Source organism: Harpia harpyja, chromosome 14 (genome assembly GCF_026419915.1).
Source record: "Harpia harpyja isolate bHarHar1 chromosome 14, bHarHar1 primary haplotype, whole genome shotgun sequence".
Classification (NCBI taxonomy): domain Eukaryota; kingdom Metazoa; phylum Chordata; class Aves; order Accipitriformes; family Accipitridae; genus Harpia; species Harpia harpyja.
In genome coordinates, this window is record NC_068953.1 from 22,318,689 (window position 1) to 22,345,681 (window position 26,993).

At 53.0% G+C, this 26,993-nt stretch overlaps 1 protein-coding gene across 1 annotated transcript; it reads left to right on the top strand.

Annotated features, from left to right (window-relative positions):
- The first annotated feature begins 548 nt into the window (after positions 1-548).
- Positions 549-26,743, top strand: RGMA (repulsive guidance molecule BMP co-receptor a). The gene is made up of 4 exons (XM_052808606.1): positions 549-627; positions 7,781-7,896; positions 20,624-21,135; positions 23,552-26,743. Exons 1-4 carry the CDS (start codon positions 614-616, stop codon positions 24,251-24,253), a joined length of 1,344 nt encoding a protein of 447 aa, XP_052664566.1. The 5' UTR covers positions 549-613; the 3' UTR covers positions 24,254-26,743.
- The last annotated feature ends 250 nt before the right edge of the window (positions 26,744-26,993 follow it).

The following is a 26,993-nucleotide window of genomic DNA, read 5'->3' on the forward strand; positions in this document are numbered from 1 at the left end:
TCCCCTCCATACCCTCCCGCTGCAGGTGGAGCATCCCCACCCCTCCGGGAGGGGTTATACCCTGCAAGCCCCGCTCTGCCTCCCCCCACCCTGGCTGCCTGCACAGGGAGAGGGGGTGCTGGGGAGGGGGGGGACACGATTGCAGCGGGGACACCCCCCCCAGCTCCCCCTCCGCCTGCCCGGGGGCTGCGCCTGCCCTCCCTCCGCCGCTGCATGCTAACGACGCTGCTCAGCGTGTGCGGAGGGAGGGAGGGAGGGGGGAGGGAGGGGACCTCCCTATCTGGCTCTATCTCCTCCGCTGCCTCTCACATGCTCCGGGAGGGCGATGCGGCTCCCCGCGTCCCGCTGAGCGAGGCCGCGCTGCACCCCGCCGGGGCTGCCCTGCGCAGGGCAGGGGGGGCTGCCTGCGCTCTGCGGTTGGCCTTTCCCCCCCCTCCCCCGCCACCGCCACTTCTGCCCTTGGGGTTTTTCCTATTTTATTTGACTTTCTTTTATTTGGGTTTCTTTTATTTGGGTTTCTTTTGGTTTTATTTACCCTTCCTGGGAAGAAAAAAAAAAAAAAAAAAAAGCCACCGCTCCCTGCACCGACCCCCGCGGCGGGCTGGAGAGGCTGATGCGGCCGCCAAGGTAAGCGGGGGCGGGGGGCTGCGCGGGCCCCCCCCCCGGCCGCATGCTGCCCCCGGCTCCCTGCATGGCCCTTCCTCCGTGGGACCTGTTGAGGCTGTCGCTCCCGGTCCCCGGCTGCCTCCCCCCCCTCGAGCCGTTTTGATAAGAAACCTCGATTCTTTCCATTTTCTCTGCCCAGCTCGCTCCCTCTGTCCGGCTTGATACTAGCCTGGCGTGCATACGGTTATTCATTTATCCTCCCTTCTGATGGTTGCCACTAAAAATGCACCCTGCTGGGCTAAGTCAATCGAATAATTCCTTGCAGACCACTGATGAGAACTGCAAATATCCTCCCCAATATTTTCCCCTTTCCGTTGGATAGCTCATCCCGGGGCTGATCGCGATTATCGAGACCGGAGTGCTTTGCTTGCAGAGACACAAAGCTTTCCCTTAACTCCCGTGGTTGTAAAGCGCTGGGGTGTTTGCAAGCTCCGAGTGAAGCGGGGGTGGGGGGGTGTAACAGCTGGACAGATGTGGGACATGGGCAGGGACGGCCACATCTGTGCGCAGGGAGAGGATGGGCAGTCTGGCCGGGGGGAGACTTTGCTCTTGATGAACTGAGTCCGTAAATAGCCCATAACCTCAGCCAGGAGCCGGGGGGGGGGGGGCAGAATATAGCCCCCAGTCAGGACATTTCAGAGGCAGCAGCCAGAGCAGCCCCTGTCGAGGCTTGCTTCCACACTTGGGACCTGCACGTTGCCCTTCCTAAATATTATATACATGTAAGTAAACCGGGCTGTGTTTGCAAGACAGGTGCTTTTTGTTGTGGTGGTGGTTGCAAGGCAGGAGATGAAAGTTTGGTGTTGTTTTGATGTGATTCTTGATTGCTGCCTGTTGGAGTAATTGCATCGCAATTGCTCAGAGGTAGAATCAATTTCCCCAAATTGAGATTTTAATGGGAGCTCGCAAGCTGCTGTTATGTCATGTGGTTTAAGGCGGCGTTGGATTGCATTTATTTTATAAACTGGATACCTTCGCAGACGGCGTAGGGATAACAGCACCACCCAGCGGGGCCGCAGTCCCAGTCCCAGCTCAGCCCACCCCAGCTCCAGCCCCTGTCCCAGTCCCAGCCCTAGCCAAGCCCCGCCGCGCACACCCGGGAGGACTCCCGGTGCCACCTCCAAACTGCTCCCCCTCCACAAAAACTCCCAGTCTCATTTGTTGAAATACCTATAGAGGTGCTGGATTAAAGTTGTTTGGGTTTTTTTTTCCCCATAAGAAGGCATGCCTCTTTCTCAGATAATAAGGAAAAAGTTTTAAATCAGCTGATGGAACTGTCACTTAGTGTTTCATGACCGAGAGCACAGGAAAGGCGTCCTGCGGTGGGTTGTATATCTGGCCACTGCTGTCAGGAATTGACAGAAGGGGACCTGGGAAAGGTGCTTGGGTTTCACAGAGCTTTTTCCATAGGATCCTTCAAACACCCCTTTCTCAAAGGGCTGAAGATGTAGATTTGGAAACACTCGATGCCATTTCCCACCTTTAAATGAGATCCAGGAGATGTCCTTAGCTGACCTGTAGGTTAGAAGAGGGGAGAATTAGGGAGCTATGTTTGCACTTTCTCAAGATACCAGTAGCGTTTAAGAGCAGCAGCAAAAGACTGTCCCATTACACAAACCGAATTCTGTCTCTGCTGACGAACACCAAGTTCTCTGCAATTCTTCTGTGCTGTTCATTTTTTGGCAGTTCAGATTTATCCACCTTTTCTGCTGAGCTGACATTTGGCCATTTGAACTTGCTCTTGGGAACCTCCCAGCCCACCTTTTTTTTTTAGAGGGCAGCCCAGATGTGAAGAAGATACACTAAAGAGATGTTGCTTGATATTTACCCCAAAGAGGAGACTGGGCCAGGAAGACCAGCTCCCTGCAGAGAACTAAATACACAGATGGTGAATTCGAGCCAGCCCTCCAAACACTGCCGAACAAGGGGTGGTTACATGCTCCTACGTGTAGGAGTCAGGCCTCACCCCACGGGGCTTTGCAAGCAAGGGAAAGAGAGAGTCACGAATGAATGCCACCACTCAAAAAAAGTTGACGTGATGAACTCTATTTGCCTGAAAATATCCCTGCTTGTTTTGCTTTCTGTCATGGGTGAGACTGGAAGTTTTCCACCAGCCCATCTTCCCTTCCCCTTGTCCAGCCTGGGTGGTTGTGAGCATTTAGAGGTGACTTTTATGCCTGTGAGCTTGGAGCACGCATATCGAAGAGAGAGCCTACAGCAGGGATACTCACAGCTACTTCAGTTGGGGCTGCTGTTAATCTGTGGATGCAAAGATGCAGGTCAACAAAGCATTCTTACTATTTTATTTATTAGTGTTACAAAGCTATATTTTATTCCACCTTCAACCCACTGGCCTCTTTTTACACAGCCAGATTGGTGAGTCTAATGTTCACAGGGGCAGCTGTGGGGAGGTGGATTAGCTAAACCAGCAAACTCTTCTCTGCACTTTGCTATGCAGGAGTGGGTTGGTCTTCAAAGCCCAGCTCGGTGCCATCACCTCCGCCTGCCCCATTCAGTTACTGCAAAAGTTCAGTGCAGGGCACTAAAGAGACCCTGGGGGGACCCTTTCCATCAGCAGCTCTACCAGGCGTTGTACTGGAAGGCAACAGGTTAGGAGGGAAGGGGGTTTAGCCACATATTTGGCAGATTCGAGGTGCACAGCTCAGGGAGAGCATCTGCTTGTGCTGTCAGCCAGGGAAACTGTAAAATGATAAAAAAATTTGAATGATGAGTAAAAGGAAGGTCTTTAAAATGAACTGCAGCGTTTTCCAGTATTGCAAACATCAGAGGTGTGGCTGTTACTGCAGAAAGATGAAGGGATTTTTTTGGTTTTTCATCTTGTTCAGAGGTTTTTTTCTTTAGTAAGGGAACTGTTCAGAGCACAGGTATTCAGTTTTACTTCCACAAACCTTTTGGGATCAGCTGTCAAACCTCCCCAGACAACAGTTTGGGGGTTTCCACTCCAAACTTCCTTTCTTCCTCCTTTAGGGAGTGATTTGCTTTTTGCTGCTCACCCCAAACACATATCATTGCAGAACATTTCAGGATTAGCTTCCTGCATGGGTGATCACAGCCTACCCCAGCCAGGCCATGAGCAGTGTTCATTAAACGTCTCGTCCTGAGGCAGAGCAGGCAAAGGCACGTGCTGAAGCTGTGTGGAGACACTTGCGTGAAGAGTGGCCACGCAGAAAGTTCACGGGAGAGTCAGGAGCAGACCAGGAGCCCTGACATCCATTCCTCTAACTACTAGTTACAGTCCTCGGAAATACCCATGTTTACTATTTTAGCCATATAATTACAGGTAGTGAATAATTCCATTAGGAAGGCTGTAAGGGGAGGTATCATCTGTAAACCTTAGGGTTCAAATTAGACACGTTCATTCAGCCCCACTGAAGCCCACAACCATGCCCAGTGTGACGCAGGGCAGAGAAAAGTAAAGTTCAGATGAGTGATCGCAGCTGAGTTTCCCCTGGGAACTGGGAATCTTCCTGCTCATATTGCAAACACCTCGGAGAATGCTATCAGCTAACCCCAGCTGTGATTTGCGTGTCACCCCTCCGTAATGACACCAAACACGAGAATCAACGTGTATGTGACCACGGCGGTGCCTTTGCCCCCAGAGCTGAGCCTCTGCACAGCGTAACTCCGCTGTGCCTCAGAGGTGTTTGCATTTTAGCGGTGGGTGGTTTCCCACATACTGTTTGCAAAGAGCATCGGGCTCGGTGCTGCCTAAACAGGGAGACCCGGCCGGCCTTTGAGAAGGAAAGAAGCTGGGGAAAACACAGTAGCTCCTCCAAGCCTAGATATCTCCATCAGGCAAGGCAGAGATCTGATTTTACACAGCCTGTGATTCAGTAAGCAATTTAAAGGCCAGGTCTTTGATTCGGCTAATCAGAAAGGTGAAGGTTATTTGAAAAGCATGGAAGGGGGAGCAGGATTTCAGAAACACACCTTATTTGGGGCCTTTTCCTGCTCTGCAGTTACGGTTTGGACACATCTGTTGTTTTCTCCAGTGAAATCCGCTGCTTTGATCGGTGCCAAAAACAGCAATCCCATTTGCAATGCATGATGCAACTGAGCAAAATCAAGGAGAAATTTTTACAAGCTGGAGCCAGGGGCATCGGACCGTTGCCTTATGGCAGCGCAGTTTTCGCTACACCAAAGGCAGAAGCTCCAACAAGGGCCTTATTTTAAAAATAATGCTTCAAACTGGATTCCAGTCTGTTGTCAGCTTGCCCCAAAATGGCAATACCAAAGTGGCTCTTCAGGTCAAACAATCAAGCCAGCCTTGCAGCAGCTATTTAGCAGCTGGATTTTAAAAGTTCATAATTCAGATGGTTTTTTGAGTTAAAAATAAATAGATCATGCTATATGTCATCAGCCAGGATAATAGCAGAAGTGATGTTTTTCAGACTGAAATAAAAGCAAAAGTTGCATTGCAAGAGGACAGAGAGAGAGCAAGAGGAAGGGATCTGGGGTCTGAAATCCCATCCCCTGGATCTTTCCCCCCGCCTGGGCTCTCCCCAGCTCATGGACCCTCTCCCTCCTCCCCTCAGGCTCCTTCCAGCCTCCCCAGGCCCCTTCCAGCTCCAGCTGCCTACACATCCCATCAGCAGGCGTTTCTTCTTGGGTGGTAGCAGCAGCTGGCAGGGTTTGGACATATTTGCCCCTGTTTGACATCCCCCACAAAAAGGTGCTTGGAGTAGGCGTTCTTCCCACACTGCCTTTGCTACAGGTCTGGATCCGGCCTGCCAGCTTTCATCTCCTGCCCAGCTCAGCCCGGTCTGGCAGCTCTTCTGCACACAGGGCTCCTTCTGACTTTAGTGGACATCATCTGAGTCCAGCTGTAGGAGGATCGGGACCAAGACAGATCTCCAGTCAAGCAGGCAAGGCCTCAGGATTTTTGGATCCCATCTGGGTCCCAGATGGAAAAGCTTCAGCATTTTAATTCCTGTTGCAGCCTGGATTAAGCTCCAGTGAAGCTCCTTCTTCATTTGGAGGCAAGGGGGCTCAAACCCCGCAAGGAGAACTAGATAGGTATTAACAGGTATCTTTGCTTCTTCAATATTTACTCCCATCTCGTCTTCCTCACCTCGTCTTCCGTGGGATATTTGTTGTAGCTGAATTACAGATTCAGTCTGCGACAGGGAAGAGATCACAAACTCTTACTGGAGACTTCAAGATACCATCACTCCAAAAAAGCATCCTTAAGGGTGTTTGTGAGGTAGAAGAGAAGGGGGTTTCCAAGAACATCTAGAAGCAAAGTCAAGGAGCATCCCTGGCCTATACCAAGCTGCAGGAGGAAAGACCCATTTTTAAAGGGCATTTACAGAGGTGGGAGAAGGGTTGTATAAAACAACCAGCATGCTTTTATCCTTTGTATAAGATCCCCAAGAAAAAGGAGATGAAACATTAGGATGGCAAGGGGGCACTCAGTCAAAGGAGAGCTAATGATCTAAAACAGGGAAGTTAAAGCATATTAATTAAAGTGTATTACACCCGCGGGCACTCTCATTCAGAAGTGGTCTTAGTTCACTGTGGCTAAAACACGCTTCAAGGGAAATTTTAAATAGATCCAAGTGGGCTGCTAAGGGGATGCCTCCCTCCTGGCCTAGCCCTTTCCTGGGTGGAACAGACCCCTGGGATGGTGGGGCTGCAGATCCATTCTGCTCACCTCCTCACGCTGTGGCATTGCAGGAGGTAGAAAAGAGCAGGATTTTGAAGCCCAGCAGGCAAATGCTTGTGTGCTTCAAGCTGCCGCTCCATCTACATGGCCCACGAGCAGGGAGGGTGCTCCCAGGACTGCCATCTGCCCAAAGGGTCTCTAAGGGGTGCTTGCAAAGTGAGACCCCCAGGGCAACTGTACCAACACAACCGGTGAGACTTTCCCCCAGCGAAAACTGAATGTCCAGGTCTATACGCGGGCTGGTGGTGCAGACTAGGCTGTGGTGGAGGTCCTGAGAGAGCATAGGTACATATTAGTCCTCGCCATCAGTCCTCAGCGGGCTGGCAGCTGGATCCAGGGGCCCCCGACAGTCGTCCCCCTGTCCGAGGAGTGTCGGTCTAATGATAAGGATCTGTGAGACTTGCTGTTTCTGAGTCATCTGGGCTTACTTCACTGCTGCCAGCACTGGTACAGGTGAATGACCTGGAAAGGTTGTGAAACGCTCACACCTACCGCACAGCCAGGGCTGGGGCGGCATGGAGGAGCTCCGTGTGCTGGGGGGGGGCATGGCCCAGTGGGCCTGGGGCCGCAGCATCGCTCTCGCAGTCCCTGCCCCGCACGAGCTGCCTAGCGTCTCCCTGCCTCAGTTTCCCCCCTCTGCCGTACAATGGCCTTTTTGCCCTAAACTGCTTAATTTTGGGGAAATCCAAAGTGCTCTTGTTAGGCCCGTGGGAAAGAGGCAGGGAGGGCACGCCGGGTGTCAAGACCCCAAGGGGGTGGGAGGAAGCCCCTCTCCCGAATTGCGGCCGAGCTGCGCTGCGTGAAGGCGGGGAGACAGGACAAAATCTCAGCCCTTCCCGCAGCCCATCCTGCGTGGGACCCCCCCCACCCCACCCCCCCCGACCCCCCCCTTCCCCACAGGGCACGGGAGGGTTTGATGGCTCGACCCACAGCAATAACCCCCCTCGCCCGGGTCTCCCAGGCTCTTTCTTCCCCTCTCCCTCCCATGGCTGCGGTGCTCGGCGCTCGTTCCTCCGCCCCTTCCACGCCGCCGGAGGAGCATGGCCGGGGAGGCGGGCGGCCGCGCTCCGGAGTGGAGGAGGCGCAGGGAGAGGATGCAGACATTGGAAGGCAGCCGGGATGATTGATGGTTTGGGCTGTTTTGTAATGGGAGGGGAAGGAGAGGAGGAGGAGGAGGAGGAGGAGGAGGAGGAGGAGAAGGAGAAGGAGAAAAAGTCTGTGTAATCTTTCAGTGCGGAGGCCACCGGAGCCCGGAGCTGGGGCCGCCCGTCCCTGCATCGCTCCGCGGAGCCATGTGGGGCTTTTGATTTTTGATTTTTTTTCCAATTCTTTCTTTCGATTGATTTATTTTTCCCTTTTGTTTTTTCTCTTCCTCTCTTCCCTTCTCCTTTTTTTTTTTTTTTTTTCCTTTTTAAACTCTTCTTCCAGGGAGAGGATAGTGGTTAAAGCTCGAGCTGGATGGATGGGTATGGGGAGAGGGGCAGGATCCACAGCCCTGGGACTTTTCCAAATCCTCCCTGTCTTTCTCTGCATCTTCCCTTCAGGTAAGGAACAGCCTCTTTATTTTGAAGAATTTTTTCCTGTATTTCTCGCAGCCCTTGGATAGCCGCCTCGGTTCCCCCTGTCTCGGGGCCTCTTTCTCTCTCCCTCTCTTTGCAGCAGTTTGCCACATGTTTAAAAGAAGCAAGTGGGGCTCGGTTTCGGTGTGTCCCGTCCCCCCTTACTCCCTTTTCCCCAAGCAGTTGCGGTGGGTGTTTTTCCTTGACCTCATCTTCTTTGTCTCCCTGCTGCCTCATCCCACAAGGAAGGAGATGGTCGAAATCAAAGCAATCCCCGGCGAAGGCAGCCGGGGGTTGTTTCTGACAGCGTCAGGCAGGTTACGTTGTTCTCCCGTTCCCGGGTGTGCTCTGTGCCTTGAAAAGAAGGGGCCGGGGGGGGAGGGGGGACGACCCCCCACATGAACACCCCAGATGCCAAATGTCTGCCCTTGAGTGCAGCGGGGCGGGGGCCGCTCCGAGCCCACCCCCCCGGGAAGGGAAGAGCCAGAGAGCGGTTGCGGATGGGCTAAAGGGGCGGCGCTGCATTGCGATTTCGGGAAGGTGGGGTGTCCGGGGGGGTGGCACGGCCCCGCGGAGCGGGGAGCACGGCCCCGGGCTCACCTGGGCCGGGCAGCGCGGCGGGCGGCGGAGGATGCGCGGGCGGCGCGGAGCGGGCTCCCCCTCCTCCCCGCTGCCCCCCCCCCCCCGGCCTCGGGCTGGGCTTTTTTGGGCTCGGCACCATTATTTCCTTGGAAAACTTGCTCCGGCCGGACCGGGAGCTGGTGTGCTGTCCGAAGGCGGGATGGCAACCAAATGGTGCCGCAAGCATCGGCTCCCCCGGCCGAGCCCGAGCCCGCCGGCCCTTCCCCGCACCCCCCCGGCCGCTCGCACCTATTGCCGGTCCCTGCCTCCCCCCTCCCCAGCCCCAGTTTGTTTGTATTGTGTCAGAAAAGGAGAGAATTTCAGAATTACAGCTGAAAACGCCATCTGTTTCCAATGAATCCCCCATAGTTTTTCACAATGTTTTTGGCAGATCTCTGCCTGCAAATTCCTTCAAGCCCCGAGTGCTTGTTTTTGTTGGGGGAGGGGAAACCCAGTCCACAGAGGCGGATTTGTTCCTTCCAAAACTCTCCAGTTTCTTTACCTCCCCTTTTTTTTTTTCATTTGCAAGGCGGGGGGGGGGGAGAGAAAGCAGGAGGAGGAAAAGCTCTAACGCTTAAATCTCCACGTTTATCTTTTTAGTTGAGTAAAACTTTCCTTTTCTGATTAATTTATTAATTTTTAAAGCGCCTCTGCCTTTCTTTTGCATAACTGTAGGTGAAGCAGTCTTGCACACACATGTAGTAAATAAATAAATAACTGCTTTACGCCCTTCCTCCCCCCTTTGCCCTCTTAGCCCTGTTGCAGGAAAGAGAGCCTCTTCAGCGCTGCCCTTAGCACTGAGGTGTCCCTCCGGACCTCACTTCTCCCCGGGGACTTCCCAGCAGGCTGAAAGCTGAACCCCCTGTTTTTTCTGGAAACTCTGGAGCTGCTCCCATATGTGTTGCTTAACGCCCTTTTCGGAGAGGTTGAGCTGCAAAGCGTTGAGGCTGTGAGATTTACGGTGCAAGAAAGAACTTGATAGGAGATCTGGCTGGCTGCTTTGTTTGATTCTCCCTTCAGCAGTCAAATAAGGTGCAAAGAACTGGCAGAACGAGGCAATCCAGAGCCCGCGGGAGCAGGGCGCAGGCGGAGATGGTGCTCCCCGTGTGCAGGGCTGGGAGCATGCCGGGGGCTTTCGTTGAAAGCTTTTTGGGGTGGGAAGGTAGGAAAAAGGGGGGGATTTATTCCCTGGCATATCCTTTGCCGCTTTTTTCCTGTGCTTCCTGGGAATTTGTGGGTTCCCAGCCCCGAGGAAGCTTCGCACCCCTCCTGACAGCCCCGGGTGAGCGGGGCCACTGGAGGCTGCCCAAGCGGGTGCTCAGCATGTCAGGTCGGTGCCTCGCCGAGTCCTGCCCTATTTATTTATTTGCTTAACCCCCACCCCCTACGCACACACCCCGGGCTGGATTCCTGCTTGTGCTGCTCTCACACCGATGGCTTCACCCCACTGCCTCCTGGGCGGCCCACACCATCGAGCACCCTCAGGCCGAGAGCACTGCTTGGGTCCCCTCTGCATGGGTCCCCCCGGCGGGGGTCAGGGTGACCACTGAGCATGGGGCAGCTGGGGAAGGAGGTTTGGGCAGAGCAGGCCACTGCTGACAGTTTCCCTGGCAGAAGTCCTCCTCAGGGCTTGTGCCAAGGCCCAGCATCGGATGCTCACGGGTGCTGGCCCCTCCCAGCTGGGACCCCGACTTCCCGGGGTGCTCAGCTGACCCCTGCCTGTGCCTCCCAGTACAGGCTGTGCTGAGTTTTCTTGCAAATCCTTTTGTATCCTTTTGTACTTTCAAAATCTGGCCCTGGGTGTTTTGTCCCAGACATCAAGCTTTGCTCTCTCCCTCGTACTCCACTTTGCTTTGGGATTTCCAGTTTGTCTTTGGCTTTGCTGTTTTGGCTGTAACACACTCCTGCCTCCGCAAAAAATTGGGATTTTCTGCCCTTGGTCCATCCGGGTAATGAGGCTGATTCCAGATAAGGATCCCGTCCCTACTGGAGGTGTATTGGATCGGTTGATAAATGGCTTTTGTCTCAGCTGCAGGGAGGGACTTGATCGCAGCATTAAGCTGAAATTGAGAAGGGGAGCTTAGAGGCTGTTAAAACAACACCTCCCCAATGCTGCAAACGGGGAGCCGAGCTGGGGGCTGGGGAAGGTGGCGGCAGGGGAGGAGCGCGCCTGTGCGGGATGTTGTCAGGGCAGAGAAGAAGGGAGGGATTCAAACGTAAACCTGGAAATATTTTGGCTTCCCTGTTTTGTTGCTTGCTCGGAGCCCGTCTCGTACTTAGAACAGGGAGTTCTCTGCCATTGCCAGCAAGGCTTGTTGTGGGGCTGGAAGGAGACGCCTTGTTTTTAATGCAGGTGGGGTGGATATGTTGCATTTTTCCCCAGAAAATCCTGAAATTCCTAGCCCTTGGTTACTGGGAATGGGGGGATATTAAGAGTGACTTTGGGTTTATCATGGCAGCAGCTGAGGTTTCCGTCTTTGTGGCCCGAACAGCTGTGCCGAGTCGGATGTGCACATGAAAGTGCTCACAGGGCTGGGCAGCCATAAAAACTTCCTAACCTGGGGGCTCTGCTCGATCTCTGCACCAACCTGCTGTCCCTGGAGAGCCAGGCTGCGGCACTGGATCAGGCCCCAGCGACGACGAGTTTTGTGGTCTTTCTTCTGGCTCCCTGATGGGCACATCCCATAAAGCAACTGTAGGCTCTGGGAGGGCGATGCATGGCCCAAGTGAGCCCCTCCTCAGTCCATCAGTCCTTAGGGAGACCCCCCAGCCAAGCCCTACAGCTCCCAAAGGATGAGTGCTAGCAGGATAGCAAAGAAGGTCAAAAACAAGAGGGTTTGATCCATCTAGATGGGCTTGATTGTGTTTGATTTGCTTTTCCCATTGGAGCAGACACCAAACTTGGAATAAGGAGGAGCATGGGAACCCAGGACCAAAAGAGCATCAGGGTCCCAGGTGGTTTGGAGGGGGCCAGGGTGAACTCAGGGATGCTGCAAACCAGGAGTGATGTGTGCTGGGGCGATGGGGAAGGGTTTCTGGGGAGGATGGGGGATGCTCGGAGATGCAGCTGTGGTGGGGCAGGTGAGGTGTGCCCTGGCCTTTTTCTGGCTGTGCTGGCAAATCCTGTCTTGATGCTGCAGATCAAGAGCAAGCTGTGCAGGCAGGGCCCTGCCTGGCCGTGCACAGCACGCGGAGTGCACTTGTAAGAGGAGAGCCCCTAAATGCCTTTAAAAGCTTTGTACCCTGCACTTGGCAACTACTGGGATGAAAAGAAGAGGATATTTATTCCCTTGTCCGTGAGCTCTCAAAATAACAGGGAGTTCGATTGTAGCCTCAAGATTGCTTTGCACTCAAGTGCAGCCTGGCTGAGTAAATCACTGCTTCACCAGCTGAAATTCCTGCAGCAAGGGGGAGAATTGAATTATGGCCAACTGCAAAACCAGATGCCATCCCCTTGATGAAGTCATCGGGCTCTTACTGCGGAGAACAAGCTGGCTCCTACACACACGCAGCCCTCGTAGGCGCAGACTGAGCCGCTCTGTCTAACGGCCTGGCCATGGTGTGCGGGGCAGCTGGAGGCTGGCATCCCTGCAGATGCAAGAACAGCAAGTCCTTCAGGGTGGAGCACCAGAAGGGTGTCGAGTCCCACTTTCCGCTGCATGAGCATCCAGGGGAGTTTGGCCATTTAATTCCCAGCAAGCAGGGAATTCCTATCCCTGCATATATGGGGGTTTTATGGGTCAGGCAGAGATCAAGCTTCACTTGAGCCCAAAGTATTTTCTCCTCCCTCGGTTTCCTCTCCTTCCTGGACAGCTGTTGACTTTGGTCCCCAAAGCCCTAGTAATGATCTATGGCATTTGGGGTTTTGGACAAGCTACCTTTTTTCTTGCCGTGTGACACACTCCAGCCAGCCCTTTCTGAGATGACGAGGACGTGCAGCAGGACATTTTAGGGACGGATCCTGGCTCTGGGCTTTGCCAGCCCACAGTGATGTGAGAGCACCACTGTGCTGGGGATGGGAGGGTGGGGAGCAGTGGGACTGGGGAGGTGGGTTCCAGTTAGAAAGTTACTTTTTCTCTTAAAATTAAAACCTGAGTCCAGAGGGGCCATCAGTCAGATACATTTAAAAATAAATAAACCTCGGAAGGTCTGTGGCTGTGAAGGAGGAACAGATATTGTGGCTTCCATGGGCACGAGTGATGGGGAGTGACTCTGGTGCCGGGTGGGAGCCCAGCCTGCAGGAGGGGATCCACTAGATCCCCTGCATCCCCGGGTGCAGGTCCAGCATCAGTCAGGTGTCCGCGTGGGTTTTAGGTGGGCTCATGGGGCTGTTGACTGCCAGCCGGGCAGCTGCCACCCCACACCCTGTGCGCAAACCAACGCCTCCGATTGAGATGCCACAATTTTTTGGCAGGCATTTAATTGTATAAATTTGCCTCATCCAGATTTATGTGCTCCGGGCTTTTCTCCATCTCCTCGTTTTGTGTCTCATTTACCTCTGCGTTTGAAGGGTTGAAATTTCACAAGAGCACGGCAGGGATGATTATTCCTAGAGGGAATCCACACCTGTGAGCAGAAAGCGTTTCCCTGCCAGCCCCGCCATGGCCTAGGTGAGGGGGAGGAGGGCGAGGGACCCACTGCCACACCTGGGGGGCCCCCAGGCGCTGGTGGGTGGCAGCCGTGCCTTCAAAGGCACCCTGGGAAAACAGCTTTGGCGTGGGGAGAGTGATGTCTGCTGGAAACCCGAAACACTTGGGGATGGGGGTGGCTGGTGGAGGTGGCCTTGTTTGGGTACCACTGCTTCTGAGGGACGGGGACATGGGTGGTGTTGGCTGGGGGGGGGAAGCTGAGGGTGATGCTTCAGGCAGGGGATGAAAGAGCGAATCCACCTCTCTTCCCACTGGGCTCGTCTTGGGTGAAACCCTTCACATCCTCAGTGTCCTCACTGTAAAATGGACCACTCCCCTCAAGGAGATTTACCAGCTCTTGAGAACTGTTGGTGAAAGCGGCTGGGCGCTCCCCAGCTGGGAGTCAGGTGTGCAGCTCCAGCACTGCTTTCCAGCCCACGGCACACCATGGCGGGGAGCCAGCTTCGTTAGCATCCTTCTGCAGATGGAGAATCAGAGGAGATGGCTTCCCTCCCTCCTCATCCTCCATCCACCAGCTTGTGGTGGAGCAAAACCTGCATTGTCTGAACCAGCCACCAGTGCTGCTTCCTCCGAGCAAGTGAAAGCTCAATGGTTGCGGCCAAAGCAATGCTGAAGCCGCAATCCCACGATGAAGTTTTAAGAGCGAAGTCTGTAAAAGCTGGTTCCTCCTTTCGGCCCATCACGTCTCCTGAACTTCCCAAGCTTTGCCGGTCATTCTCAGAGTAGCATCGCCAGCCACTTATGGCCCCAGCTACGAGCTCAATGGTTGATGCCCTCTCCAATGGTGTCTGCTCACCCTTCTCCCTGCATGGGGATGTCGAGGTGAGCCTGGAGGAGCAATGCTGGCTGGGGGAGACTGGGCAGAGATGCATTCACCCCTGCTAAGCATGCTGGGTCAGTGGTAAGCTGAGTCTCCGAGCCAAAAGAGCTGGCTAAGTGACAGGAACAATCAAGGGCTCCATCGGCAGCATCCAAGGGTTCATGCTGTTGACGGTGAAGACACTGACGCTGCTTTTTTCCTGCCCATGCTTGCCCTGTGTCTCCACGGTGCCTGGAGAGGAGAAATGAGGGGCCATGAACTCGGCATGGAGGACAAAAGGGAGTTGGCCATGGCAGGTCTTCCAGATGCGTTAGTGATTGACCCAGGTTGAAATGAGAAAACTCCTTCTGTGTCCCTTTTTTGACTTAAAGAAATTGGGGAAAGCCTTTCCCCAGCATCCTCTTGAGCAAGACAAGGACTGGGTTAAAAGAAGCTGCATGGATTGGGGTGTGCTCTCGGATACATCTAGAGTCACTCTGTCAGTACGTCCTTTGCCTGGATTTAATGCGTCTGCTGCTTTTGCCAGTGGAAGAGAGCACAAAAGCCAGGCCCCAGCGTGGAAGGTGGCCCCTCCGAGGCAACCTCCCCATGCACGCCCTTGCAAAATATGAGCTTCAGCTCTTTAAGAGAGTCAGGTTTATTTTTCTCCTTCAGTTCCCTCCTCCCGGTCCTCCCCCCACTTCAGTGCAACTGAAACCTGATCTAATCCCTTTGCACATGGGTAATTTATTGGTCTATTGGGCTTTTCTTGATGGCAAATTGCATTGTCTTTCTTCCTGGGTTGAGGCTTTGGAGCAGTTTGCTGCATTCCTGCAGCTCTTTTCTCAGGGCTGATCTTTCACACCCCCTCTGAGCACAGTCAAATCAGTTTTATTGGGCCTCTTTGTTATGCAAACAAGGCAATAATAACCAGGCTATTATTCTGCAAGATTGTGCTTGATTAACAGTTCAAAGGAGGTCCCTGGAAGAGCCCGGCGCTGCCACACCGCACAAATCCTTTCACGAAGCTTGGGTCAGGTGGCCCTTGGGTCTTCCTCACCCCACGGTGCCCTGTGGGGCTGCAGGAGAGCTGCCCCTGCCCACGACACCCCATCCATCAGGGCTGTGGGTGGCACCGATAGGCTCGTTTCTCTCCCTGTTGTGACGAGGCGCCAGTTGATGCGTGTTGTAAAATTGAATCATAGACTGGTTTGGGTTGGAAGGGACCTTTAAAGGTCATCTGGTCCAACCCGCCCTGCAATGAACAGGGACATCTTCCACTAGATCAGGTTGCTCAGAGCCCCGTCCAACCTGACCTTGAATGTTTCCAGTGATGGGGCAGCTACTACCTCTCTGGGCAACCTGTGCCAGTGTTTCACCACTCTCGCTGTAAAAAATTTCTTCCTTATATCTAGTCTCACAGCCCACATGGGCACCAAGATGTGGGACCAGCATGACTGGCATGTGGGGTGGCTCGTGTAGACTTCCCCACTGGGACATGGACAGCGTGAGTGGTTGGACTCAAAGGGCTGATGTCTTTCATTCTCTCTGGTTTTGCTTTGGACTCCTGAAATCTTGCTGGAAGGGATCTTGTCAGCCAGTTTTTTGAGGAGCAATGTGATTTTTTTAACTCTTTGGGGGTCATTTTGGTACTGGTGGTGACTGCTCTCCACCCGGGAGCTGAGCAGCCCACATCTCCTTGAAGCTGCAAGATGTTGCTAGTATTTAGCACCTCCAAGAATCGTGCCTTTCCTATTCAGGTGTCAGCATAAATATGTTTATTTAGATTACTTAAATAAATATGTGTTTAGGAGCCTAAGCCTAGGTGCTCAGATCTGAGGCCAAAGGTAATTACGTTTTACTGTGTTCTCTGAAAAAGCCTTTTACTGCATGTGTGAGGCTTGCACATCTACACTTCAATCCATATATTTGGAAAGACACGGGATGATGTATTTGCATCACATGTGGGTGATGAAATACTTTCCAGCCCGTTAGTAACCAAGAGGATATTAAACAACATCTCTTAGCAGTGAATGCTTTAAAATTAACAGGTCTGGTTAACATGCACCCAAGAGTCTTAAAAGAATTGGCTTCTGCTTACTGAAATTAATTTCCAGTAATTCTCTTTGCTAGAGAAATTGCAGAACAGATGAATTGTTGATTTTGTGCTAGTTTTCTGAAAGAGTGTGATTTGGGTAAATGAAATCCAGGTAACCCAACACCAGCTGAAGGGAAAATAGGGGGCACTGATAATTGAAAGGCTGTTAAAGTTAGATGTGTGCATATAATATGTTTGAACACTTACTTTAACAGCGTGTAATATAATGTACCAATGATGAGGGCAGAGCAGTGGGACCTGGGTCGTGTGATACCCCAGGCCCCTGAGTGTGTGTTTGGTGGACCACAGGATGTTCGCAGGATGGAGGACCAGTGTTTTGCAAACCGGGAGCTCTGGAAGAGGTCATGGCCAAACACCACATCTTGGTACCTGCCACAGTGCAATGCCCTGGCAAAAAGGTTGACCTCTGGAGAGCAGCAAGCGTGTGTCCTGCATCGGTATCACCCGTCAGGGTGGTAGGTTTTGCAGGAAACAAGCCTGCAAGGAGAGGGGGGTCTGATGGTCGGGCTGGGCAAACACCTTCCAGTGAGAACTTAAAAGTGCAAACCGTTTACCTTATCTATAGGACTGACAAGTTACTTGATTGCAGAGTGTAAATATCTTTGTGGGAAACATACTGGTTACTAACACACCTTTTACAGCTTTGGAGAAAATCACTGGTTCTTTTTATGTCCTTACAATGAAGTCAGATAAAATCCACTTAGAACCAAGCTCCGCATTTTGTAAAGGTTATAAACTCCTGAAACAGCCCGCCAAGGAAAGGGGTGGCTTTTCAGACCGCAGAAGTCCTCATAGGAGGTATACCTGAACAAACGTGGGGCACCGGGCTATTCCGGGGGCGGGGGGGGGGGGGGGCCTGTCTTAATGCAGGCAATTTAAGGATTTCTGGCTTTAAACTTTCTGAAACCGTTGGTTTCAAGATACCAAAGGAAATTTTGTTCCTGGTTTGAGTGGCACCAAGCCCTTGAACAGAGAAGATCATGGGGAGGTTGGGAGGTGGCTGGGCTACCAGGGCTTGAAGTCACCTGTCCCCCAGGATGAAGGACCCTTTGTGATGGACAAGGGTGGTGGCATCACCCAGACCCGAGGGTGTCTCAGAGATCCCAGGGGAGCCTGCTTGAGAGGGCTTTGTTTCCGTGCTAAGTCATCTGTGGTTGAAAAACAGATCCATTGTGAGTCAATGGAAAATAGATTATGCAAAATTGAATAAACATCATTTCTTGGCCTGGGTACAAATGAGCCTGCACCACTGTGCCAAAGCTGCTGTCAGAGGGGACGAGGCAAGGAGCGCTTGTCGGGAGGGGGAGAGGGTCGTGTTTGCTTTCCTCCACAGCCTTTATCGGCAGTGGTCCCTTCCCAGTAGTGCGAGGGATTTGCCAATCCCAGTGGCCACTGGTGTGGTTGGAGAAATGTCTATGGGAAAGCCCAGGCGTGAGCGGCCGGGGAGAGTGTGTGGCCCCACTCGCGCACCGCTGCTGTGGCTGCAGCACCTGGCTTTGGAAATCTGGCCTTATATGGGGCCCTGAGCAAAAGAGCAAAAAGGGGACTGGTGCCAAAACCAGAGCGATAACATCTTAAAAGAACAGCGCTCCCCCTTCAGGCCCAGGGAGGAAGGAGATGGGCTTCCCTGCCCTTGGTTTTGTTGGGTTTTTTTTAACTCGGTACCTTATAAAGTCATGCGTGACCCTGGGGCAGTGCGGCAGCCAGGGATGCTTGGCACGGGGATGTGTTCAGCGCTGAATTTTAGGGGGCTGTTTTGCAGCAGCCCTCTCTGTCCATAGGCTGCCACAGCTCATGCCGGCATCTCCTGATCCAAGCGAACGAAGCATGTCCTTAAAGAGCAACAGGCTATGGCTTTATTCCTACTAAAAAGTCCCATCTACACAGCAGCTGAAGGGCTGGAGCAGCCTGGGCTCTGCAAGCTGCTTGCTGGACGGGCTGCTTTGCACAGTGCATCCCGGTGCCTTACCGAGCTGTCAGGTGAAGTGGGGTGTGTGGGTCCTGCATGTCTGGGGATGTGTCCTCCAGCTCCTCCCGGGGCTGTGCTGGCAAGTCTGTCTGCAGCGACAGCGCATTCAGCCGCATGCAACCTCAAGGCATCCTCAAGCTGTACATTAGCATAACTACTAGGAGAGCAATGGTTTTAATTGCTTGATGCCACAACTGTTTGGGATAACCGGCAATGGTGGCACTGGTCACAATCCTGCATGCTTTTTTGACTCCTACCTTCCACCAGGAGGGTCCTGGGGGACCTGCAAAGCTATGCTCGCAGTCTTTTGTCAGAAGGAGTCAGATGCAATTTCCTTATTTTCCACCCTGATAAACCCACACCATGAGCGTCTCGCCCCGAAATGCCCCTGCTTGCATTCCCCATGCCAGCAAACTCGCTTGCTCCTGTCACTCCAACTGTGCTACTGTGTGCAATTGCCTTGCATTAAATACCATCCCTTACTTGTCCCTCTGAGTTTAGGCATTGTGCTAGCTATAGCATATTCCAACAGTCGTGTTTGAATGTATAGCCTCCAGAGCCAAGGCAGGCGGTGCTGGGGATCCAGGCTTTTCTGTGTGCTGGTAACAAGACATCATTTGCCTCACATCTCTCATCTAGGAGAAACACCAAGCAATACACGCCATTGCAAGCCAGCTGGCTGTCATGGGAAGCCCCATTTTGATAAGCAAAATGTCTTTGGTGGAAAACCACACTCTTGGGGTGGAAAAGAAAGGGATATGAAATAATAAATATTTTTAAATTTGACCCATATATGCAAAAGACTTAGCAGAAACATGAGCCCACGTCCCAGGTCAAAAGTTTATTATCTCACCTCCGGTCAATGATGAGTTAAAGGCTTTCCACAGTGCTTCTTGCAAGTTTAAATGGGATGCTGCCAAGATGAAACAGCTCCTGGGTTCTCAGCTCCTGGATTTTTTAGTGCTGTTGCTAGCATCTGAGTTTATTAAACATGAATTTTAAAACTGTGAGGAACCTGTCACCATTTCCTATTTGCACTTCACCCTTCTTGGAAAGGGAGAGGAGACAGGCTTGTTTCTTAAAGCTGGACTGCTTAGTGTTTTAGAGCCTTGGTCTCCCTTTCTGATTTTCCAGTACCAACTATGTTTAGGTTTCCAGCACTGCAATGTTTAAAACTAAAACATACTGTTTTCCCTGAAACAATACTGGGGTTTGTAACTTTCTTTTTAAACAAATCTGAAATGGTTTTGGCACAGATGCCTTGCCAGCCTCCTTCTAAACAAACCCCAAGACAGGAATATACGTGTATGCCTGCAAGAGGGCACCATGAAAGCATCTGGAAATGGCGGGGCTTGTCCTGCTGCCTTTTGTGCCTGAGCCCATCCTGTCTCTAAGCCCTCCGAGGGTGTTGATTAAGAGGAGAGGAAGGAAAACACCATGAATTTTAAGTGGTGTGAGCCTGGGTTCACCCAGCAAGACTCCAAATTGGCATGGGCAGAGCAGTGACTGTGTGATGTTCAGCGATGGCCATGTGCTTTTTGCACAGTTGCTTTCAAGTCTGCTCCAGGGAGGGCACACTGCCCCAGGGAGCAGACATTGAGGGGGGGTAGGGGAGCAGGATCTGAATTTTCTTTGCCTCCCTCTGCCTTGCCAGCAAGCACCGGGGCTCCAGCTGAGCCCAGCAAAGGCCCTGCTACCTTTGGCTTTGCCTCTGCGTGGGCAATGCAAGGCGGGTGCGAAGGGGAGGCGGGTGCTCGGCTGGCATCCCTGCACCCTGCCGCACTGGTTTTTCTCCTCCACCTCTTGTTCTCTTTCAGTGGGCCGTGGTGGGGAACGGGCTCCCAGGGCTGGGCAGAGCCACACAGCAGTCAAGAAAAAGGGGTTTTGGCTCCTGCTTCTTCTCAGGGTCACGGGGGCACTGGCAAGCACTGTTCCGGCACCGCTGCAGCCATGAGGATGGTGGGGTGGCCGCTGGCTCTGCTGCAGGGTTGGTCACGGTACAGATTCTGCTCTAACCTCTGCACGTCAACATGTGGCTGGGGCACGGTGGTCATGGCGGGGCTGGGTTTCCCCGTGCCCATGAAGGAGGAAAAGGAAGGCAGACAGATTTTTGCGCTGGTAGAGCTTGGTCTGGACACAACACACAGTAATTCATGCAACACAGAGCTTTGAATGTCAAACCCTAAAAAGGCATTAAAACCCCCATTGCATCTCCCTTCACATTAATGATCCTCCCTTATCCCTGCTAATGAATATGTCCCATTCTTCCACACCCTGGTTTTCCCCCAGGAGCATTAATCTAAAGGCTGGATGCTCTTTCCCTTCTTGACTTAAATTGGGGCAGATCCTGTTGGTTTCTTTGGCTTTGATGCATGAGAGTTGGGTCATGTGAGACGGTCACATCTGGTAAGCAAGGCCCTGTCACGCGGTACAGCCAATGTCATGAGTTTGGGCTGCGGGAGGAGGACACCAACCTCTTCCTGGGGCTAGTGTTGGATGTCCCACATGCAGGCACGCAAGCATTGACCATCTTGTGTTTGCCTCCCCTCCTGCAGTGACGTCTCCATGCAAGATTCTCAAGTGCAACTCTGAGTTCTGGGCAGCCACATCGGGCTCCCACCACCTGGGCACGGAGGAGGTGCCTGAATTTTGCACGGCGCTGCGTGCCTACGCGCACTGCACCCGCCGCACCGCCCGCACCTGCAGGGGCGACCTGGCCTACCACTCTGCCGTGCATGGCATAGACGATCTCATGGTGCAACACAACTGCTCCAAGGATGGTCCCACGTCCCAGCCCCGCCTCCGGACATTGCCCCCTGGGGATAGCCAGGAGCGCTCCGACAGCCCCGAAATCTGCCACTACGAGAAGAGCTTTCACAAACACTCGGCCGCTCCCAACTACACCCACTGCGGGCTCTTCGGGGACCCCCACCTCAGGACTTTCACAGACACTTTCCAAACCTGCAAGGTGCAAGGGGCTTGGCCGCTCATAGACAATAACTACCTGAACGTCCAGGTCACCAACACACCAGTGCTGCCTGGCTCCACAGCCACCGCCACCAGCAAGGTGAGCTTCAGGCATGTCCCCGTGAGGAGAGGTGGGCAAGGGCAGAGGTGCTTCCGAACAGCCTTTCTTTCCACCATCTTTCTCCTCCACCATTTGCACATCTCCTTGGGGAGGGTGAGACCGGGTGGGAGGTCCTCTGAATTTGACTGTTTGGCCCTAGATGTCAGACACCTGTCCTTCCTTTGTCTCCACCTTCACTTAATGGCCTGTGGTTTCTTCCTGAGTGCATCCAGCCCCACCAAGGTTAGCAGGCTGAGATGCTGCAGCTCAGAGGGCCATCATGGCCAAGGTGGGGGATTGCAAATTAAGAGGCGTCCCACCTGGGGGACTCCAGGTTGCTGTGAACAGCCAGACCAGGAATGATGGTGGCATCTTTTGGGGGACACCCAAGGTCCAAGCAAACCCAGGACTGCCCTCCAAGGAGGTTCCAGCTTGCATGAAAAAGCCTGGAGGGAGCTGAGCTCCTCACACTGCCTTCCCCTCTGCCCAGGCTTGCAATTGTCTCTGTGGTTTGCAGCCAAGTCAAGGCATTTTGTGGAGCACAGTCTGTTCTGGAGGTGCTTTGACAGCCTAAATAAACATCCTGAAGCTACAAGGCAAACACTGAGAAAATCCAAGTGAAATTGTGCTGCTGTGATACAGTAGAACTTGCGTGGCATGGCCTCAGCTTCAGGAGAGACCTGGAGCTGATGAACTGTTATGTTGCTCCATGGTGCACAAGCTCTAAAGCTAACAGGCCACTTTTTGTGCCAAAAAAAGGGAGGCTCAGCAGGAGGCAATCTCTTGCTTTTGGAAGATGTCCTGTCCCATCGTGTCTGGGAGTTCTGCTTCTCCCTGTATGTGGGGAGAGGAGAGAAGCACTTGTAGGACAGGGACTGCTTCTCAGCTCTGGATGTGACCTTTTTAACCTGAGCTGCAGCTGGCATTTTGGTTTTGATCTGTCCCTAGTAAACCTCCTTAAAGATTCTTAATGATGCTCTCAACTCCTTACCTACCAAAAGACATCAAAACCTGCTGAAGCTTGCAAGGAAGCTTGAGGAAAGTGGTCCTTAAGGACCCCTGGGACCTGCAATTTCTAGGCTGGATCCCAGGATCACCATCTTAATTGAGGCTTTTCACCCATTATCTGCCTCATGGGCTTGTGGTGAGGAGGGATTAGTCATGAGATCTGCAGCATGAGCTGTGGAAAGCATTACTGGGTCATTGCTAGAGTACCATGTGCTGTTGAAAAGGATGGGAGCCTCTCGGTCCATGGGGCTCTTTATGTTTTTGCATGATGTTCTCTGGTCTGTCCTTCTTCCTCCAGCCAGAGGCAGGGCTGGACCCAAAGGAGGTCCATGCGAAGGGTAGTGCAGCCTGAAACCCAGGGCATGGTGGTGCCTCATGACGTGGCTGAGGAGGGGATAGCAGGGCTGCTGTGGGGTGGGGAGCATCTGGGCACTCAGCAGCCGTCTCCTCCAGCCCTGCCCCAATCTGGCCAGGTCTCAGTCTGCCCCTTCATGGGGAATATGCGGCAGGAGGTCCCCCTTACCACTCCTCCCTCATGGAAAGAGGTGCAAGAGGAAGAGCAAGTCTGCAAGAGGGGAAAGAGGAAGCGTAGTTTGCATAGGAAGAAGAGCAAGTTACTCTTCCTCCCATGCAAACTCTACTCTTTCTCCTCCTCATCAAGCCTTCCCCCTCCAAAGCCAGGTCAGCAAGGGAAGAGCAAGCACTGTGAGGTTCTTCGTCCAGCAAGGGACCCGTGTTTGACCCCAGCCAAGGGTGGGGAGCCGTGTTGGGCTCAGTCTATCAGCCCCTATCACCCCTAGAAGGGCCTGCCTGCTCTAACATGCTGAACACGTGTCTGCATGGTTGAGATGGAGCATGATGTGTTCTGGGGCCCAGAGGAGAAGACTCTGTTGGTCTGTGAGTGGCCAGAGAAAGGAAGAGGTCCAGCCCTTGGGATGTAAATGCCATGGGAGCCAGAGGAGAAGCTCCACCACCTCTAAGAGAGGCAGGGCTCATCCCCTTCTGCCATCTGCCAGGCCTTGGAGGCAAGACAGTGCTGCATGCGCGGGCATGCCGCCACAGGCCTGTGAGTAGTGATACTCCACCCAGCTCCAGCTACAAGGGAGCTCCTGTGTTGGGCCTGGCGATAACAGCGCAGATCCAGGTGGTACGTTCAGTCCAGCCTCTGGGTCTTGACTCCATACCTGGTGTCCTCATCCCTGTGCTGAAGCAGGATGGCCATGTCTGGGTGCCTAAAAGTTGGGGCAACTTCTTAGGGTGAAGCACCTGCCCATGAGCTGAAGGCCACGCTTCTGGCCGGGCTAAGCAGACAGCTCCCTCACCTCCCATGCTGCTCCTGTTGGTGGCTGTATGCTCACAGGTGGTCATCGCTGGTTGTAACCCTGTTCTTTTCTTTCCTCACCCACAGCTCACCATCATCTTCAAGAGCTTCCAGGAGTGTGTGGACCAGAAAGTGTACCAGGCAGAGATGGACGAGCTCCCCGCTGCCTTTGCTGACGGCTCCAAGAATGGTGGGGACAAGCACGGAGCCAACAGCCTGAAGATCACTGAAAAGGTATCGGGCCAACACATCGAAATCCAGGCAAAATACATTGGCACCACCATCGTGGTGAGGCAGGTGGGCCGGTACCTCACCTTCGCTGTGCGCATGCCGGAGGAGGTGGTCAATGCCGTGGAGGACCGGGACAGTCAGGGCCTCTACCTGTGCCTCCGCGGTTGTCCGCTCAACCAACAGATTGACTTCCAGACCATCCGCTCGGCTCAGGCCACAGAGGGTCGTGCTCGTAGGAAGGGCCCCAGCCTGCCTGCCCCCCCCGAGGCCTTCACGTATGAAACGGCCACGGCCAAGTGCAGGGAAAAGCTGCCTGTGGAGGACCTCTATTTTCAGTCCTGCGTCTTTGACCTCCTCACCACAGGGGACATCAACTTCATGCTGGCTGCTTACTATGCCTTTGAGGACGTGAAGATGCTTCACTCCAACAAAGACAAGCTGCACCTCTATGAAAGGACACGGGACCTGGCCCCGGGCAACATGGCTCCCTCACATACCACCCCCGCCCTCTGGGTAGCACTGCTGTGTTTGAGTCAGTGTTGGCTGTGCTTGTTATAGAGGTTTGCTCCTTCGCACCATGGAGAGCGGGGAAGGGGGAGCAGGAGAGAACCAGGCATGAGATGGCGGTGCTGGACAGTGGGAAGTTGGATATCAGAGCCGCATGTGTTGTCCTCAGACCTCAGCCCCTCTCTTTCGCACCAGGTCCTCCGCCTTCCCAGCCTTTGCCTGGGAGGAACATGCTGCCAATGGGACCAGTCAGGAGATTTTGCGGGACTGTACCTTGTCTGGACCTTCCTTACCTCCCTCTCTCCTCCTCTTCCTCCTCCCACTAGCGTGGGTACCAAGGAGCCCCCACCTCCTTGTAGCGCTCCCCCAGGTCCCAAAAATGACATGGTGACTGTGACATTGGCGTGCATGAACATGGCTTTATCTTCAGAGAGCAGAGCCTGTGAGGAGGGCACAGAGCAGCGAGACAGGGCCAAGCCTGGCCAGGACAACAGGGCTGGGCTTTCTGCTCGCCAGGGCCTTGCTCCTCTTTTTGGGCATGTCCCGCTCTGCCCGCAGCCCCGTTGTTGCAGAAAGCAGCGCAAGGGGCTGAAATGGTGGGGAATGGTCCCGTGCTTACCCAGCTGCCAGTGCCAGGCATCTTCTGGGTGGAAGGACGACACGTTCCTCAAGCCCTGGCTTATGTTTGCTGTGGTTCAAAGGGCATCTCCTATTTTAGCCAGTTCATTCAGCTGATTCACTTTTTATTTGTGGCTCCCTTGTCTCTGCCCAGACCCACCGAGGACTCCTGATGGCAACAGGAGAAACCTGGCCAGTATTCAAGCGGTTTCTGTAACTTCTGCCCAGCGTTGGATGAGTTCCTCGCACCATTTGCTCTCCGGTCCCCTAAAACTGGCAGCAGGGAGGCTGCTCAGTGGGAGACCCGATCCACAGCTCCCTCCAGCCTTGCACCCACTTGCCTGCCTGCAGCTCGGCCAGGCCCTGGGATAGAGCAGGAGCATCGCGCTCTGTTTGTTTGCTGCTAGGTCTCTGCTCCGCTCCTCATCCTGGGGCCACGACTTGCAACCCCATTGCTGACCAGTTGCACCTTAAGAATCGGAAATGGGGCAATGTTAGAAATCCAGCCAGGAGATGGGATGCAGCAGAGGACCCCCCAGCTGCCTCCATATGTCTGTTCCCTGCCTCAAAACCAAGGATAATCTCCTTCCCCCACCACATAGTGCTGCCCATCTCCTCCTCTCCATGTTCCTCTGTGGTTCACCTCATCGTTCACCGAACAAACAGCAAGACCACCTTTGGTCTGCATCTTGGAGACCTCCTGATGGGTTTCCCCTCCTTTCCTCAGGGGGAAGTTCCCAGAAACAAGCCCCAAAACACGTGTCACTCTTGGGGGCACCTCCTGCTCTCAAGGGAGGTCTCTGGGCATGATGAGACAAGCTAGCACCAAAAGAGGTGGGAACAGGCTACGTCTGGCAATCTGAACTGGTGCCTAGAGGCAGCCTGGTGTAAATATTCAACAAGACTATTCATTGTGTCCTAACAGCTCTAGAGCTCCATTTGTAAAGCAGCAGAGAAATGCAAAATTGTGTCAATGGATGTAATTTATATTGTCTCTTTAATATATAGAGCCCTGGCATTGATCTCGTGTGACTGTACAGATGAAGAGATGTAATTGGTTTTTAAATGTTTAAGGAAAGAAAAGAAACAAAGATGTGTTTACTACTTTGCTCCTTGCTTTGTTTGCTGGTGCCCCAGGTATTCTGTTTAGGGAGACTTTGAAATAAGGATATCACATTTTGGAGGCACTGAGGAGAGCAACCACTGGACAGCGACACAGGACAGTTTAGTTTCCCAATGCACTAATTGCTCAGCCAGGCTGATTTGGACTTTTTGTTTCCTTTGGTCAAGAAAGAACCAAGTTTTTGTCTTCCCTAGAAATCAAAAATGCAAGTTTGAAAGCCAAAATTTGTCACTGGGTCAGAGGAAACATTTGTTTCTTGCTGTGTTACCCCATAGATAACAGCAGCTGCGCAAGGCATCCCTCAGAAGACACAGCGCTTCTTGAAAGCAGTCTTAGCTGGCCAAGCCACAGTGTGCCAACAAGTCAATACTTCCCTTAAGACCTCCCTTTCCTATAAAGTGATCACCCTACGGCATGATGCACTGTGGTTTAGGGGTAATTTCCAGCCAAGGAAAGTCTGTTTGATTATGGCATGGCTCAGTCCCACTGTCCAGGTGAGCACTCCAGTGGTGGCCAGCTGTTGTACGGTGGTTGGGGTATCCCTATTTTAGAAGCAAACAGTGAAGCACTTTATTTTGGTTGTGTTTGACCCAGTTCTGGTTAAAGGTGAAGTGTGGCCAAGAAAGACCCGATACTTGGAAACAAAAAAAAAAATACGTAGGCAAAGGGGGGGGTGTTACAAGAAGGCCCCCCCCACCTCCTCCCTGAGTTGAGACCCATGGGAGTGTCACCGCGTGTATATACTGTAAATTATTTATTGAGAGAAACGCAAGTAAAGTTTGAGGTTTTTTGACAATAAATGAGTGGGGTCTCGTTTTGTTCCCGGTGTGTTGGATGGTGCTGATCGCCACGCAGGACGCAAATGCAGCCCCATTTCTGCATTCACTCAAAAGCAGCTTGCTTCCACCTGTAACCTAAGGACCCTTTGAGAGCTCATTTCTGTCCTAAATTCTCCTGAGAATTTCACTCTGGTGTTTTATTTATCTACAGCCAAATGAGAAAAATAAAAAGGGGTGGGGGGAGAAAATACAGATGATAAACTATTGGAGC